Source organism: Urocampus carinirostris, chromosome 6, assembly GCF_059441175.1.
Source record: "Urocampus carinirostris isolate Australia breed hairy pipefish chromosome 6, RoL_Ucar_1.0, whole genome shotgun sequence".
NCBI lineage: Eukaryota > Metazoa > Chordata > Actinopteri > Syngnathiformes > Syngnathidae > Urocampus > Urocampus carinirostris.
The window spans coordinates 38,588,438-38,602,511 of record NC_142354.1 but is presented as its reverse complement, the minus strand read 5'-3'; the positions used below and the strand labels follow the sequence as shown (position 1 = coordinate 38,602,511).

The following is a 14,074-nucleotide window of genomic DNA, read 5'->3' as shown; positions in this document are numbered from 1 at the left end:
TTAACAAAATAAAAGTCGTCCAAAACTCCGGGACAAAACAGAACAAAAACATTCTTACACTCAGAATGGGCAAGTACATGTTTCCTCCGACTCAAACTAAACAGGACAGGGCATAACAGAATGGAAAATGTGTAATGAGCCAGCACCCGCAAAACCCACAACCCAGCCTTAAGTAGCACACACGCAATTAGCTGATCTGCTTCAGCTGGTGCCCAGGGGGCGTGGCCAGCCGGTCGCCACGGCGACCATGCTGGCCATGACAGAGTGAGAGAGAAAGAGAGAGTGAACAGGAGAAAGAAAAGGAGGGAGAAATAAATACAAAATTAGTGAGTCAGAGAGAAATGGAGAAATACTACCACCATTGTTTTGCAAGTGTTAACTGGCTTTGGTGACATCCGGTGGAAATATTTAAAACTACAGCTCATTTTCCTCTTGCGCTTCTCTCACTGTTGTCTTGCGGGCCGGATTTCAACGATCGGCGGGCCTGATCTGGCCTGCGGGCCGCCTGTTTGACACCTGTGTCCTAGTGCATCGAGTTTTATCAATTGGTTTCATGGTGGAAAACTTGGACTTTGCCAAGGTGTGATGCTAAAGGAATCTTGAAGAGCAAGGTTGTGAAATTGAGTAAGGTTTAGAGGTTATGTCACGCAGTTATGATAAGGATAAGGCTTATACAGTCGTGTTTAGAAATACTCAGGGCTTATAGTTGCCTCTACGGTTGTCGGTATTAGAAATGTATATGCCGTGATCGTATAGAATAGAATAGAATAGAATATACCTTTATTGTCATCGTTACAACATGGGAAATATTGTGACAAAGAAATTGGGCGTGGCACTCCAGGTCCACATTTTACAGTGAGGATATAAGGAAAACAAAGAGATAAAGGAACAAAGAAGATGTTTCTACTGTCCTTGTTGTATAGGCTTTGTTTTCCCCCGAAGGGTGTCGGGGGGGGGGGGGGGGGGGTATGAGAGGGTGAGGGGCAGACAGAGATGGCCGGATCCAACTAGATGTTTGATGTCCAGTGTTTTTTTCCTAATTGCTCAGTCCACGTATTGAATGGATTTGGGAAGTACAGTCCTTAAACATGCCCGATTAAAGTCGCTGGTAATGATAAAGGCTCCGTTGGGGTATAGTGGTTAGTACTCTGCGTTGTGGCCGCAGCAACCCCGGTTCGAATCCGGGTCATGGCAGTTTTAAAATTGAGTCATTTTCCACGCCACAATCCTTAACCCATTATTTCTAATGCTTACCATCGGCCACATTTTAGCATGTGAACGCCTGCATGGACCAGCTGGCAGAGATGGGAAGCTGCGTCGTGGCAGTCATAGACTTTCTAGACTAGTTTACAGGCTGGGGGCGTCGCTCCTGTCATGCACTTTCCGGACAAATTTTCAACATGTTACCTAGTGTTTACTATGTTTGTGTACTGTAATGATAAATGTAATTCACCCTGGTCATCCTGAAAGGGGGATTACCACTTGTGAGGTCCCTTCTCAAGGTTTCTCTTTTTCCTCACGCTGAGGTTTTTGAGTTCCTCCTTGCCCGCATGTTGGTTTAAGATCAGGTAATTGTTTCATTGTAATCCTGTGCAGTCCTTTGAGACATTTTTGTGATTAAGTGCTACATATATATAAATGTGACTTGACTTGACTTGAGTCTTAATGTTAGGTAGTGTACTTTGCAATACAATGAAAAACTATGATTGTTTTTACATACTTTAGGTATATTACATCGATGTTCAATGTGAGGTGGTAAAATGTTACAAGCTAAGGTACCGTATTTTCCGCACTATAAGGCGCACCGGGTAATAGGGTGCACCCCTAAAAAATAGTTTTTAGTCCCATATTTTCCATACAAAAAGCGCACCGGATTATAAGGCGCTACAATGGGAACGTCGACAGAACAGTCAGATAGTTCAGTCAAACTTATTACCCCCTTAACATTCCGAAAGCTTGCAAAGAAGCAAATACGTGTCTCAGACATGTACGGAAACAGTGTCTGTACGATGTCACCAAACAAACATTTATTAGTTTGCATTTTATTTTTTGCTGGCAACTGTGTGGACAGCAAAGTAAGAATTTTATTGTGCATGGAAACGGGGTTCTTTACTGTGCATATGACAATAAACACTTTGAATTGAATTTAGTTTCAAAATAGACTCATCACAGAAACATCAAGATCGTTCTAAAACAAGATACCGGGAAAATATAAATCCGCATAGCTCTCCTAAGTTCTCTTGCAGCTTTCACATTTATTAATGATACGTAACCATGGTCTTCTTACAACCGTGAGTGAAGTAAATCCAGGAGAGTAAAATATTTACAAATACATAATAGTAAAAAATGTTTTCTCTATGCCGTAGTGCAACCCAACCAACGTGTGATTCACATTCATCTTTTTCGGCCAATTGCAGGCTTTGTTCCGCCCCTTTAGCCTATGCGAGCCTGTAAATGATAAAAAGGATCCGCCCCTTTTACCTCCGAATAACTTTAGCCAATAGTGACTGATTCAAATGATGATTGACACATTGGTTAGAAAATGAAACGCCGGTATATAAATCCCAGCATACACCGCGGACGACTTCGCCTTCGGGGGGAAATCTAGTCGGCAGCTGCTTGCTTTAGTTGCAATACTTTGCGACTTATTATTGATCCATATATAAGGCGTACTGTATTATAAGGCGCATGGTCAGCTTTTGAAAAAAATAAAGGCTTTTAGGTGCGCCTAATAGTGCGGAAAATACGGTATCTAAAATCATTTCAATAATTAATAAAGCCACATTTCTTTTAAATTATAATGCATTGTATTTATTATATTGTTCTCTAGTTCTGCCATATTTACAATATTGTGCAGAAGTCTGGGGCAATAATTACAAAAGTTCACTACAGCCCCTTTTTATCCTTCCAAAACGTGCAATAAGAACCATACACAGGGTAGGATATTGGGATCATACCAATGTTTTTTTCATGCAGTCCAAATTATTAAAATTGGAGGATTTAATACAATCTTTGACTTCACAACTGTTATTTAAGGTCAACAAAAACATAGTGCCAGAAAACATACAAAAAGTATTCACTCGGAAAGAGGGAAATTATAACTTGACGGGCTGTAGTAAATTCAAAATCCCAAAGGTGAGAACAACCAGGAAAAGTATGTGTGTGTCTGTGTGTGGAGTCAAACTTTGGAATAATTTACAAGGTGAGATCAAACAATGTCCAACTATCCATGTGTTCAAATTTAAATACAAAAAAAGCATTACTGGCGAAATACAGGGATGAAGAAAATGGGATATTGGAAACACTGTGTTTAAAACTATGGTTAAGTTTTTTTTATTGTTGCTATTATTATATCAGAACTGTTATTATAAATATTATGTTTATTTTTATTGTTGTTATCATCATTGGTGCCGCAGTGACATTTGGTAACTAGGCGTGTTATGACGTTGAGGGATGGGTATTACGAAGATTAGTGTATAAAATCTGTGATTATTGTAATTATTATAATTATTGATATCCGATCTATGTAATAAGTATATCTATGAGATTTTGTTATATTAGACATAAGAGGAAAGGAGGATTTGTAAAATGTATTTAATAGGGAAGATAAAGGGGTAGGAAAAATAAGCATCTGCTTCTGACTACCTCATTTCGAACATATGTGACATTATTTTGTTGTTGACTCATTGTTTTTGTCCTGTTTTTATTTTAATGTTCGAAATAAAAGTTTTCATTCATTCATTCATTCAAAATGTTCTGTTTTTTGGGAAAGGTCGGGAACTACAAGCGTACAGTGAAGCGAATCGATGACGGTCATCGGCTATGCAACGACCTCATGAATTGCATCCAGGAGCGAGCGAAGATCGAAAAAGCGTACTCTCAGCAGCTGACTGAGTGGTCTAAGAGATGGCGGCAGCTGGTGGACAAAGGTCAGAGGAGGCTCAAAATCAAAGTTGTATGAAAATCACATTAACGCCCACAAAACCTGTCCTATTGCATTACACCAGGTCCTCAGTACGGCACGGTGGAACGGGCTTGGATGTCGTTGATGACTGAGGCGGAGAAAGTGAGTGATCTTCACCATGAGGTGAAGAACAGCCTGATGAGTGAGGATTTTGAGAAGGTGAAGAACTGGCAGAAAGACTCGTACCACAAACAGATGATGGGAGGCTTCAAGGAAACCAAAGAAGCAGACGAGGGTTTCAAGAAAGCCCAGAAGCCTTGGGCTAAAAAATTGAAGGAGGTAAGGGAACCTGAGCAGACGGTTCCTGTAACTGTCTAACTCGGGGGTGTCAAACTCATTTTAACTCGGGGGCCACACGATAGAACAAACATTCTGTCGGGGGCCGGACTAGTAGATTAAAGAGAAAGAAAAAGAGAGATAAAGAAATAAGAGAAAGAGGGATGGAAATAGAGAGAGAGCGTGAGAAACAAAAGAGGTAAAAAGAGAAATTGTAAGAGAGTGGGAAAGAAAGGGAGCGGAAGAAAGAAATCCAAAGAGAAATAGAAAGACAAAAGGAGAGAAAAGAGAAAAGGAAGTGCGAAGGGTAAGAAAAGAGATAAAGAGAAAAGGAAAAAAGGCATATAAAGTTAGAGCAAATGAAGTTAAAAAGACACAGAGAGAGAAAGAGACAAAGAGCAACAAAGGGAGAGAAAAAGAGAGACACAGAGAGTGAAAGAGACGGAGTGGGAGAAAAGGGGTGGAAGGGAGAGGGAGAGAGAGAGAGAGAGAGAGAGAGAGAGAGAGAGAGAGAGAGAGAGAGAGAAGAAATACAAGTACAGTGTCTTTGTTCGAGGCACCTTTCTTTGAAAACATCAACCTGCAGCTTGTTTTTCTCTTGCGCTTCTCTGAGTGTTGTCTCACGGGCCAGATTCAATCCCTTAGCGGGCCTGATTTGGCCCGCGGGCCGCCTGTTTGACACATGTGGTCTAACTGAAAGCCAGTTTTTAATTTGAGACAGCTGGACTTTATCAGCTTGTTCAAGAGGTTTTTTCTGTTGTCACAAGTATTCTTTTGTCACGTTTTCCTCAAGCACGAGGCCGCCAAAAAGTCATACCACATGGCCTGTAAAGAGGAAAAACTGGCATCCACTAGAGAGGCCAACGGCAAAGGTGACACCTCGGTGACTTCTGACCAGATGAAGAAACTCCACGAGAAAGTAGAAAAGTGCAAATTGGATTCCCAGAAGGTGAGAAATGTCTGTCATCCGTTGAAAGAAAATACATTTCTCAAAAGCTGAAGTTGAGCGGTTGTTATCAGTGCTGTTAATGTGTGACTCAACACCGCACCTTTACCTCTTCTCTGTCATGACTTAAACTACCGCAGCTCTTTGTCTTTCTTTGACCGTCACCAGCAGTGTTCCCTCTAAGCTGCGCGCGTGCGCAATTGCGCGCTGCTCGCACATTCTCAGCGCACAAGAAAATCTAGCCAGCGCACAAAAATCAGGGCTCAAAATGACTAATTAAGAAGCGACTTAAGTCAAAGTTACAGTGCATGAAGGTAAAGATACACGGGTTCCCCGGACGTTGTGTCCTAAATGCGGTATTTTGAAGTCGAGTCGAAGTAGAACGAAGTTGAGTAGAGTTTGTCGAGAACCGGCTTCTTCGGCCCGGCTCACTAAAAGCAACCGGCTCTTTCGGGTCCTAAACGGCTCTTCAGGTTCTCATCTCATCTCATTAGCCGTACCGCTTATCCTCATTAGGGTCGCGGGGGGGCTGGAGCCCATCCCAGCCATCTCCGGGCAGTGGGCAGGGGACACCCTGAACTGGTTGCCAGCCAATTGCAGGGCACACAGGGACAGACAACTCATTCGCTCATTCACACCTATGGACAATTTGGACCGGCCAATTCACCTGAAATGCATGTTTTTGGAGTGCCCGGAGGAAACCCACGCAAGCACGGGGAGAACATACAAACTCCGCACAGGAAGTCTGGAGCTGGATTTGAACCCACGACAGGTTCCCATGACATGAACTGTGCCGCACAAGCGCTAACCACTGCGCCGCCGTGCTGCCTGCTCTTCAGGTTGTTTTTGCTTATTTAATCCCAACATGACCAAATATTAAGTAAAATTATGCACAAAATGACTTAAAGGAAGGGGGGAATAGAACAAAAAAGAAAAAAATACCAAAATGAAAAAGTAGTGAAAAGCTGAGAAAAAAAGAAACAAAAGCAAGTGAAAAAAAGAAACAAAAGCAAGTGAAAAAAAGAAAAGAAAATTTTGAGAAAAAAGCCATAAAAAAAGAAAAGAAAGAAATGTAGGAAAAAGGTAAATAGAGAACAAAAAGAAAAAAGTAACAGCTCGGAAAAAATAGTACATGAGTCAATTCATTCAAAAATGAAAAATAATTTTGCATTGCCGGAAACTCAGCAAAATGTAACGTGATGTCAAGTTTTGGACATGTTTGATCATTAATTTCTTCCTCATGCCATGAGGCTCTTTAACTCTACCCGGCAGAGTAAAAGCCCACAGTAAACCACACCACCTACATTGCATATTACCGAATCTTATTGCAATATGTATTCTGTGTAGCACTATTTAGTTATTCTATATAACACGCTACAGTGGGCATTTGCACGTCACACTGGGTATTTGTATATTGTATTCTTTTTGCTTTATTATTGTATTGTTCTCAGCTCAGAGATGCTGCTGGAAATGTGAATTTCCCTTCGGGGATGAATCAAGTATCTATATATCTATCTATCTATCTATCTATCTAATTATCTTGCCACACTTGGGATTGCTGTTGCTCACTGTTGTTTCAAGCGTTGCTCAACAACTTTGTGAGAACGCTCAGACCCATGGAAAATTAGAGGAAACATTGGTCACCACCTTAAACAGCGATCGCTTGTTTTTGTCTTTTTATCTTCAGGCCAAGGACAAGTACGAAAAAGCTCTAGACGAGCTGAACAAGTGTAGACCTCAGTACATGGAAAGCATGGAGCAGGTCTTCGACCAGTCTCAGCAATTTGAAGAAAAGAGGCTGAGCTTCCTCAGGGAGGTGCTGCTGGACGTTAAACGCCACCTTAACCTCACAGAGAACCAAACGTGGGATTCATGCATTGATTTTGGAATTACCGTATTTTCCGCACTATAAGGCGCACCTAAAAGCCTTCATTTTTTTCAAAAGCTGACCATGCGCCTTATAATACAGTGCACCTTATATGTGGATCCAAAAAGATGAATGTGAATCACACATTAGGTTGCACTACGGCGTAGAGAAAACATTTTTTCCTAGTCTGTATTTGTAAATATTTGACTCTCCTGGATTTACTACACTCACGGTTGTAAGAAGATCATGGTTACGTGTCATTATTGAAAGTGATGGCTGCAAGAGAACTTAGGTGAGCTATGCGGATTTATATTTTCCCGGTATCTTGTTTTAGAACGATCTTGATGTTTCTGTGATGAGTCTATTTTTAAACTAAATTCAATTCAAAGTGTTTATTATCATATGCACAGTAAAGAACCCCGTTTCCCTGCACAATAAAATTCTTTCTTTGCTGTCCACACAGTAACCAGCGAAATCTTGAATCCCAAGACTTTAACCTTCCGAATGATATTTGGAACGATGCATTTGAGTGATTGGTGACATCGTACAGACACTGTGTCCGTACATGTGTGTGACACGTATTTGCTTCTTTGCAAGCTTTGGGAATGTTAAGTTTGACTGAACTATCTGACTGTTTTGTCGACGTTCCCATTGTAGCGCCTTATAATCCGGTGCGCCTTATGTATGGAAAATATAGGACCAAAAACTATTTTTGGGGGTGCGCCCTATAACCCGGTGCGCCTCATAGTGTGGAAAATACGGTAATTCCATATGACCAACGATTTTAAAAACATATTCAAAATCAAAACTCTCGCTATGTTTGCAGTTATGCATCAGTGTATCAGGAACTAGAACACACCATCTCGTCGTCCAGCGCTCAAGAAGATCTACAATGGTTCAACAACAACCATGGGCCCGGCATGCACATGAATTGGCCCCAATTTGAGGTATCGCCATCATGCAACTCACAATTGAGGATCCGAGCATTCAGGTTTGATTGTTTGCCAGGAGTACAACCCAGAACTCACTCACAGCATTACCAAGAAGGAAAAGTCAAAGAAAGGCAGTGATTCCATCTTGTTGACCAATGTCACTACAACAGCTGACAGAATCCAAGCTGGAGACCAGGGCAGGTGAGGAGATCTTGTTCTCCGGGTTCTTCCATACCAGTAGTTTCTCTTTTTTTTTTTTTGTCTTGTCCTGTAAGCAGCACAAATATTTCATAGGTTAGGGTCCCCATGAGAAGGTTTTCTACGGCCCCTGAGGTTATATATATGATTCATTGTGGTATCATCGACCAAGAATCATTCAATATTTTTTTCTTGGTTCTTGATTGATTTTTACACTTTATTGCCTTTAACCGGGGTTGGGTAGGGTTACTTTAACTGGATTACTTTCAATTACTTTTGGATTACTCCAATACCAAATATGCTAATAAAAGACAAAAGAAACTAACAGCTAACAAGTGCCAACCAGGGGCAAACAAAACAGGAAACCCTTTAGCAGCTCTGGCGCTAACAGGGAACTAGCCCGGAAAAATTATATCGACCTTGACACACATTGCAAAAAACACAAACAAAAAGCCACAATCACCTACCTAAAAGGGAAATAAGGAATGCACACTGTAACGGCGGCGGGTTAACCTATCCTAAGCATCTTGTGGAGGTCCCATTATGCAACTCTGACCAAACATTCAGAAGGCTCTCAAGATAAATTAGGATTTCTCCAAGCAGAAATGAGTAGTATGTAATCACCGCCTCACATGTTGTGTTAATGGGATTCGTCATTGTCCTTTCAATGAGGTCACAGCCAATGTTCCCTCTAAGCTGCGCGCGTGCGCAATCGCGCACTGCCCGCACATTTTCAGCGCACAAGAAAATCTATCCAGCACAGTTTTTCGAGAACCGGCTTCTTAGGCTCGGCTCACTAAAAGAAACCGGCTCTTTCTGGTCCTAAACGGCTCTTCATGGTTGTTTTTGCTTCTATCATCCCTATATGACCAAATATTATGTAAAATTATGCACAAAATGACTTAAAGGAAGGGGGAATAGAACAAAAAAGAAAAAAATACCAAAATGAAAAAGGAGTTAAAAGCTGAGAAAAAAAGAAACAAATGGAAAAGAAAAAAGAAGGAAAATTTCAGAAAAAAAGCCAGAAAAAAAGAAAAGAAAGGAATTTTTTAAAGGAATTAAAAAAAAAAAGGAAAAAACAGGGAAAAAGAAGAAAAAGTTTGTGTTGCATTCAAATAATTTCCAATTATACCAAGTCAATCTTGTTGCCAACATTGTACTACCACTAAAAAATGTGATAAAATACACTTGTGTATTGTGCAACCGACTAAATAAGCCCCCCCAAAAGTTAGTATTATGCGACAAAAGATACCAGGAAAAAAAAGAAATGGAAATCTTGTGAAAGGAGTGTTGTAAAAACAAATGACGTTTGTAGGCCGTACAACCTTTGCAATAGTACATGAGTCAATTCATTCAAAAAAGAAAAATAATTTTGCATTGCCGGAAACTCAGCAAAATGTAACTTGATGTCAAGTTTTGGACATGTTTGATAATGACTTAGTTGCCACACTTGGGATTGCTGTTGCTCACTGTTGTTTCAAGCGTTGCTCACCGACTTTGTGTGAACGCTCAGACCCGTAAGGAAAATTACAGGGAACATTGGTCACAGCTCTACAGAAAACTAGTCACACGGGTCAAATTTAAGAATGAATGTATCGAGTCCCCCGCCGTGTGAAATATTTTGCAACATATTTACATGATTATGGGTAGCAACACTAGACGTTGAAATGAAATGAAATGAAATGATCTGCATTTATATGGCGCTTTTCAAGTCAATGACTTCAATAAGCGCTTTACAATGTGCTCCACATTTCCCAATAGCGGCCTTGCAGCCATGTAAGGCGCTAACCTGCTTATTGGGGGTATTAGGGGTTCAGTGTCTTACCCAAGGACACTTCAACATGTAACACAGACGAGCCGGGATTCGAGCTGGGATCCCTTGATCCCAAGACGAGCGCTCTACCTCCTGAGCTACTGCCGCCCCTACCTTTAAGCACTTGTGTTCTTTGTTTTTTAGCGTAAGCAGCTATGAAAAGAACCAGGTTCACCGGGCGTCTAATGAGTGGTCAGACGAGGAACAGACGGCGCCAAATTCAGCCAGCGACATCAACGGTGGCGGCAATCCTTTTGACGAAGACACGGCGGGTGGTGTGAGAGTGAGGGCGCTGTACGACTACGAGGGTCAGGAGCAAGACGAGCTCAGCTTCCGGGCAGGTTTGTCTCTCGCGGTTCTGACATTTCCCACCTTTGAATGGAGGACTCCACTATTCATTACCGTAAATTCCGGACTATAGAGCGCACCTGATTATAAGCCGCACCCACTACATTTTAAGAGTATAACCGCTTTTGTACTTACACAAGCCGCACCTGTATATAAGCCGCATGCGCCCACATTAAAACATGTGACACAATCACAAGTTTAACCCAAACCCGACTATAAGTTCCGCGATTATTACTGAATATAAAGTACACAATTCAAAAGCCACAGTCGGCAAAATGAACGGAAAATTATACCGGTACTTAAAGTTTGATGCAGATCTGCAGAGTCCGGGTCCCGTTGAAAGTAATCCAAGGAAAAAAATGTATATTTCCAAATGTAAATGGGAAGAATATATATACCCACTGGCTGGCAACCAGTTCAGGGTCTCTCCTGCCCACTGCCCGAAGATGGCTGGGATGGGCTCCAGCACCCCCGCGACCCTACTGAGGATAAGCGGTACGGATAATGGATGGATGGACGGATGGATATATATACCCACTATTGTCTGCCGCGTCCACAAACACTCCCCTTTACTGGTCCCCACTTCCCGCCAGCCCTCGTTTCTTTTTTATTCGCCCGTGGGAAACATATCAGAATAAGTGTCTAAAATAAAGACATTACAAAAATATACAGTTGCAAATACATATTATACATGGTTACACATATTTACAAAGAAAGACGGTACACCGAGAGAGTTTTCAGAGCTTTAATAATAATAATATAACTTTCATTCCAAACTGTGCCTGTGAAAGGTACCAACACGCTACTAGGAACACGCTCGCAACGCAGCAAATGTGTCTGTTGAAAAAAACATACCGTATTTGTAAAAATTACGGTAAACCGTCCTCATCTTCCCCCTTATAATTGACGCCATTAAAGGCGTTTTCCATATTATCGGAAAGAAACTTTGTCATGTAGACAGTTTGTGCACAAGCTAAGAAGTTGCAGTCTTCCTCGGCGCATATATTCCGTCGGTCTAAATCTTACCTTTTGTACTCGAGCGCCGCTGACGGCCGTTAGAAAAGTTACATAAATTGGCCGCATCACTGAATAAGCCGCAGGGTTGAAAGTTTGGGAAAAAAGTAGCGGCTTATAGTCCGGAATTTACGGTAATTTGGACTCTGTTTTTTTTTTTTTTTACAAAGGTGACGAGCTGACAAAGCTGGAGGACGAGGACGAGCAAGGCTGGTGCAAAGGTCGCCTTGACAGTGGTCAGCTGGGTCTCTACCCTGCCAATTACGTGGAACCAATTTAACAATCTGATCTCCACAAACACTGTAACAAACTTTTAAATGACTCAATTGTCCAAGCGTGGATGCACATTGACCACCTCCGCCTTTTCCGAGCACCCAAATTTGTTTTCCCCGATAAGGACTACGCGACTCCTCATTTTACATTTCTATGATATGGTATTCAAAGAGGTGCCTGGATAAGGAAGAACTAGCTATGCATTGTGCATTCCTTTTACTCAATAGATTTTCATCATGTTTTTTTACCATCTGGATGCATGTACAGTGTTCACAACTCATGTGTTTTCTGTCCTTGACACGTTTGGCCTTAAAGGAATAGTCCAGTTTGAGAGATCAAGCTACAATCTGGTTTAATCAGAATTAATTTACACATTTTTAGAATGAAGGGTGAATCAAGGCTTGTATTTTGATCCAGAAGCATAAAAATCTGGAGCAGACTTGCCAACCACTAGAATAGAATAGAATAGAATAGAATAGAATAGAATAGAATATACCTTTATCATCATTGTTACAACATGGGATATATTGTGACAACAAAATTGGACGTGGCACTCCAGGTCCACATTTTACAGTGAGGATATAAGGAAAACAAAGAGATAAAGGAACCAAGAAGATGTTTGTACTGTCCTTGTTGTATAGGCTTTGTTTTCCTCTGGAGGGGGTGTATGAGGGGGTGAGGGACAGACAGAGATGGGCGGATCCAACTAGGGCAACCCTCCTGCCAATCTGACCAGCAAAAATGAGAATGCTTGTTACACATTGTCTATTTCGCCTGTTTTCCAAGTCTTGCTAAGCTAAGATACTTGGAACGGTGTTGAAAAGTTGTTTAATAAGCCAAATCACCCATCCATAAACACTTTAATTTGTTTGAAAAGTGAAATTTGAAGAAAAAAATATTTTTAAAGCATGAAAGCAAGATGTCTTGAAACATCCATCCATCCATTATCTCCACCGCTTATCCTCAGTAGGGTCACAGAGGTGCTGGAGCCCATCCCAGCTATCTTCAAGCAGTGGGCAGGGGACACCCTGAACTGATTGCTAGCCAGTCGCTGGGTGCTGTCTTAAAACAACTTATTTTTAATGGGTTACTTTAACTGGATTACTTTCAATTACTTTTGGAGAACTCCAATACCAAATATGCTAATAAAAGACTAAATAAACTAAATATGAATAAAGTGATGACTCACAACACGTGGTAAGCTTTCTCTTCTGGCTTTGATCTCCGGCAAAACTAACATAAAATGCGACAGAAACAAAATGAAAATAAATCCAAACAGCTTGCCAACATCATTTTTGCCGTTCCATGTATTCCGTTACTCCCCAAGCCTGCACAAAATTTAGTAATTTTAGGGAAACGGGGTTCTTTACTGTGCATATGACAATAAACACTTTGAATTGAATTTAGTTTAAAAAATAGAATCATCACAGAAACATCAAGATCGTTCTAAAACAAGATACCGGGAAAATATAAATCCGCATAGCTCACCTAAGTTCTCTTGCAGCCATCACTTTCAATAATGATACGTAACCATGGTCTTCTTACAGCCGTGAGTGTAGTAAATCCAGGAGAGTAAAATATTTACAAATACAGAATAGTAAAAAATGTTTTCTCTATGCCGTAGTGCAACCCAACGTGTGATTCACATTCATCTTTTTCGGCCAATTGCAGGCTTTGTTTCTCCCCTTTAGCCAATGCGAGCCTGTAAATGATCAAAAGGATCCGCCCCCTTTACCTCCAAATAACTTTAGCCAATAGTGACTGATTCAAATGATGATTGACACATTGGTTAGGAAATGAAACACCGCGGACGACTTCGCCTTCGGGGGAAAATCGAGCCGGCGCCCGCTTGCTTTAGTTGCAAGACTTTGCGACTTAATATTGATCCATATATAAGGCGCACTGTATTATAAGGCGCATGGTCAGCTTTTGAAAAAAATAAAGGCTTTTAGGCGCGCCATATAGTGCGGAAAATACGGTAATCCAAAAGTAATTGAAAGTAATCCAGTTAAAGTAACCCTACCCAACCCTGTGCTAATGTATAGGTAGATAGCATAGGTCGGAAATAGCACTCTGGCATGTATCGTAGTATTTAACGAGGTTGTAATCGGTTTGTCCTCTCAAATCAAAGGCTATTCCTTTATTGCTTTTCTCGACATTTTATCCCAACTAGCGTTTTTTTGTGTGTGTGTGTGTGTGTGTGTGTGGGGGGGGGGGGGGGGGGGGGCAAAGAGATCCTTTCTTTTTGCTTCTCTTTGGAATGAAATCAAGCAAACAGTAAAATGGACGACCTACCAGACAGGTGCCTCTTCATCTTTCAAGCAGAAACACACTGTGGCTTTGGGTCATTACTGTGACTGGCATCAATTTTAGGGCTTCTGATCAAAACTGTAAGCGATTGTTCTTTTTTTGAAGAGGAACTTTCATTTCAAAGGGCTTGTGT

The 14,074-nt window shown here is 41.2% G+C and overlaps 1 protein-coding gene across 2 annotated transcripts in view; it reads left to right on the top strand.

Moving 5' to 3' along the window:
* Nucleotides 1-13,808, top strand: part of pacsin1b (protein kinase C and casein kinase substrate in neurons 1b) — a 36,010-nt gene extending 22,202 nt beyond the window's left edge. For both annotated transcript variants that reach the window (XM_088338965.1, XM_088338966.1), the window contains exons 3-10: nt 3,773-3,929; nt 4,008-4,243; nt 5,034-5,189; nt 6,874-7,049; nt 7,880-8,000; nt 8,062-8,186; nt 10,141-10,337; nt 11,529-13,808. In XM_088338965.1, the coding sequence (XP_088195091.1) occupies nt 3,773-3,929; nt 4,008-4,243; nt 5,034-5,189; nt 6,874-7,049; nt 7,880-8,000; nt 8,062-8,186; nt 10,141-10,337; nt 11,529-11,638 (1,278 nt within the window). In that variant the 3' untranslated portion in view covers nt 11,639-13,808. The remainder of the gene's footprint in view (nt 1-3,772; nt 3,930-4,007; nt 4,244-5,033; nt 5,190-6,873; nt 7,050-7,879; nt 8,001-8,061; nt 8,187-10,140; nt 10,338-11,528) is intronic.
* Nucleotides 13,809-14,074: the final 266 nt, after the last annotated feature.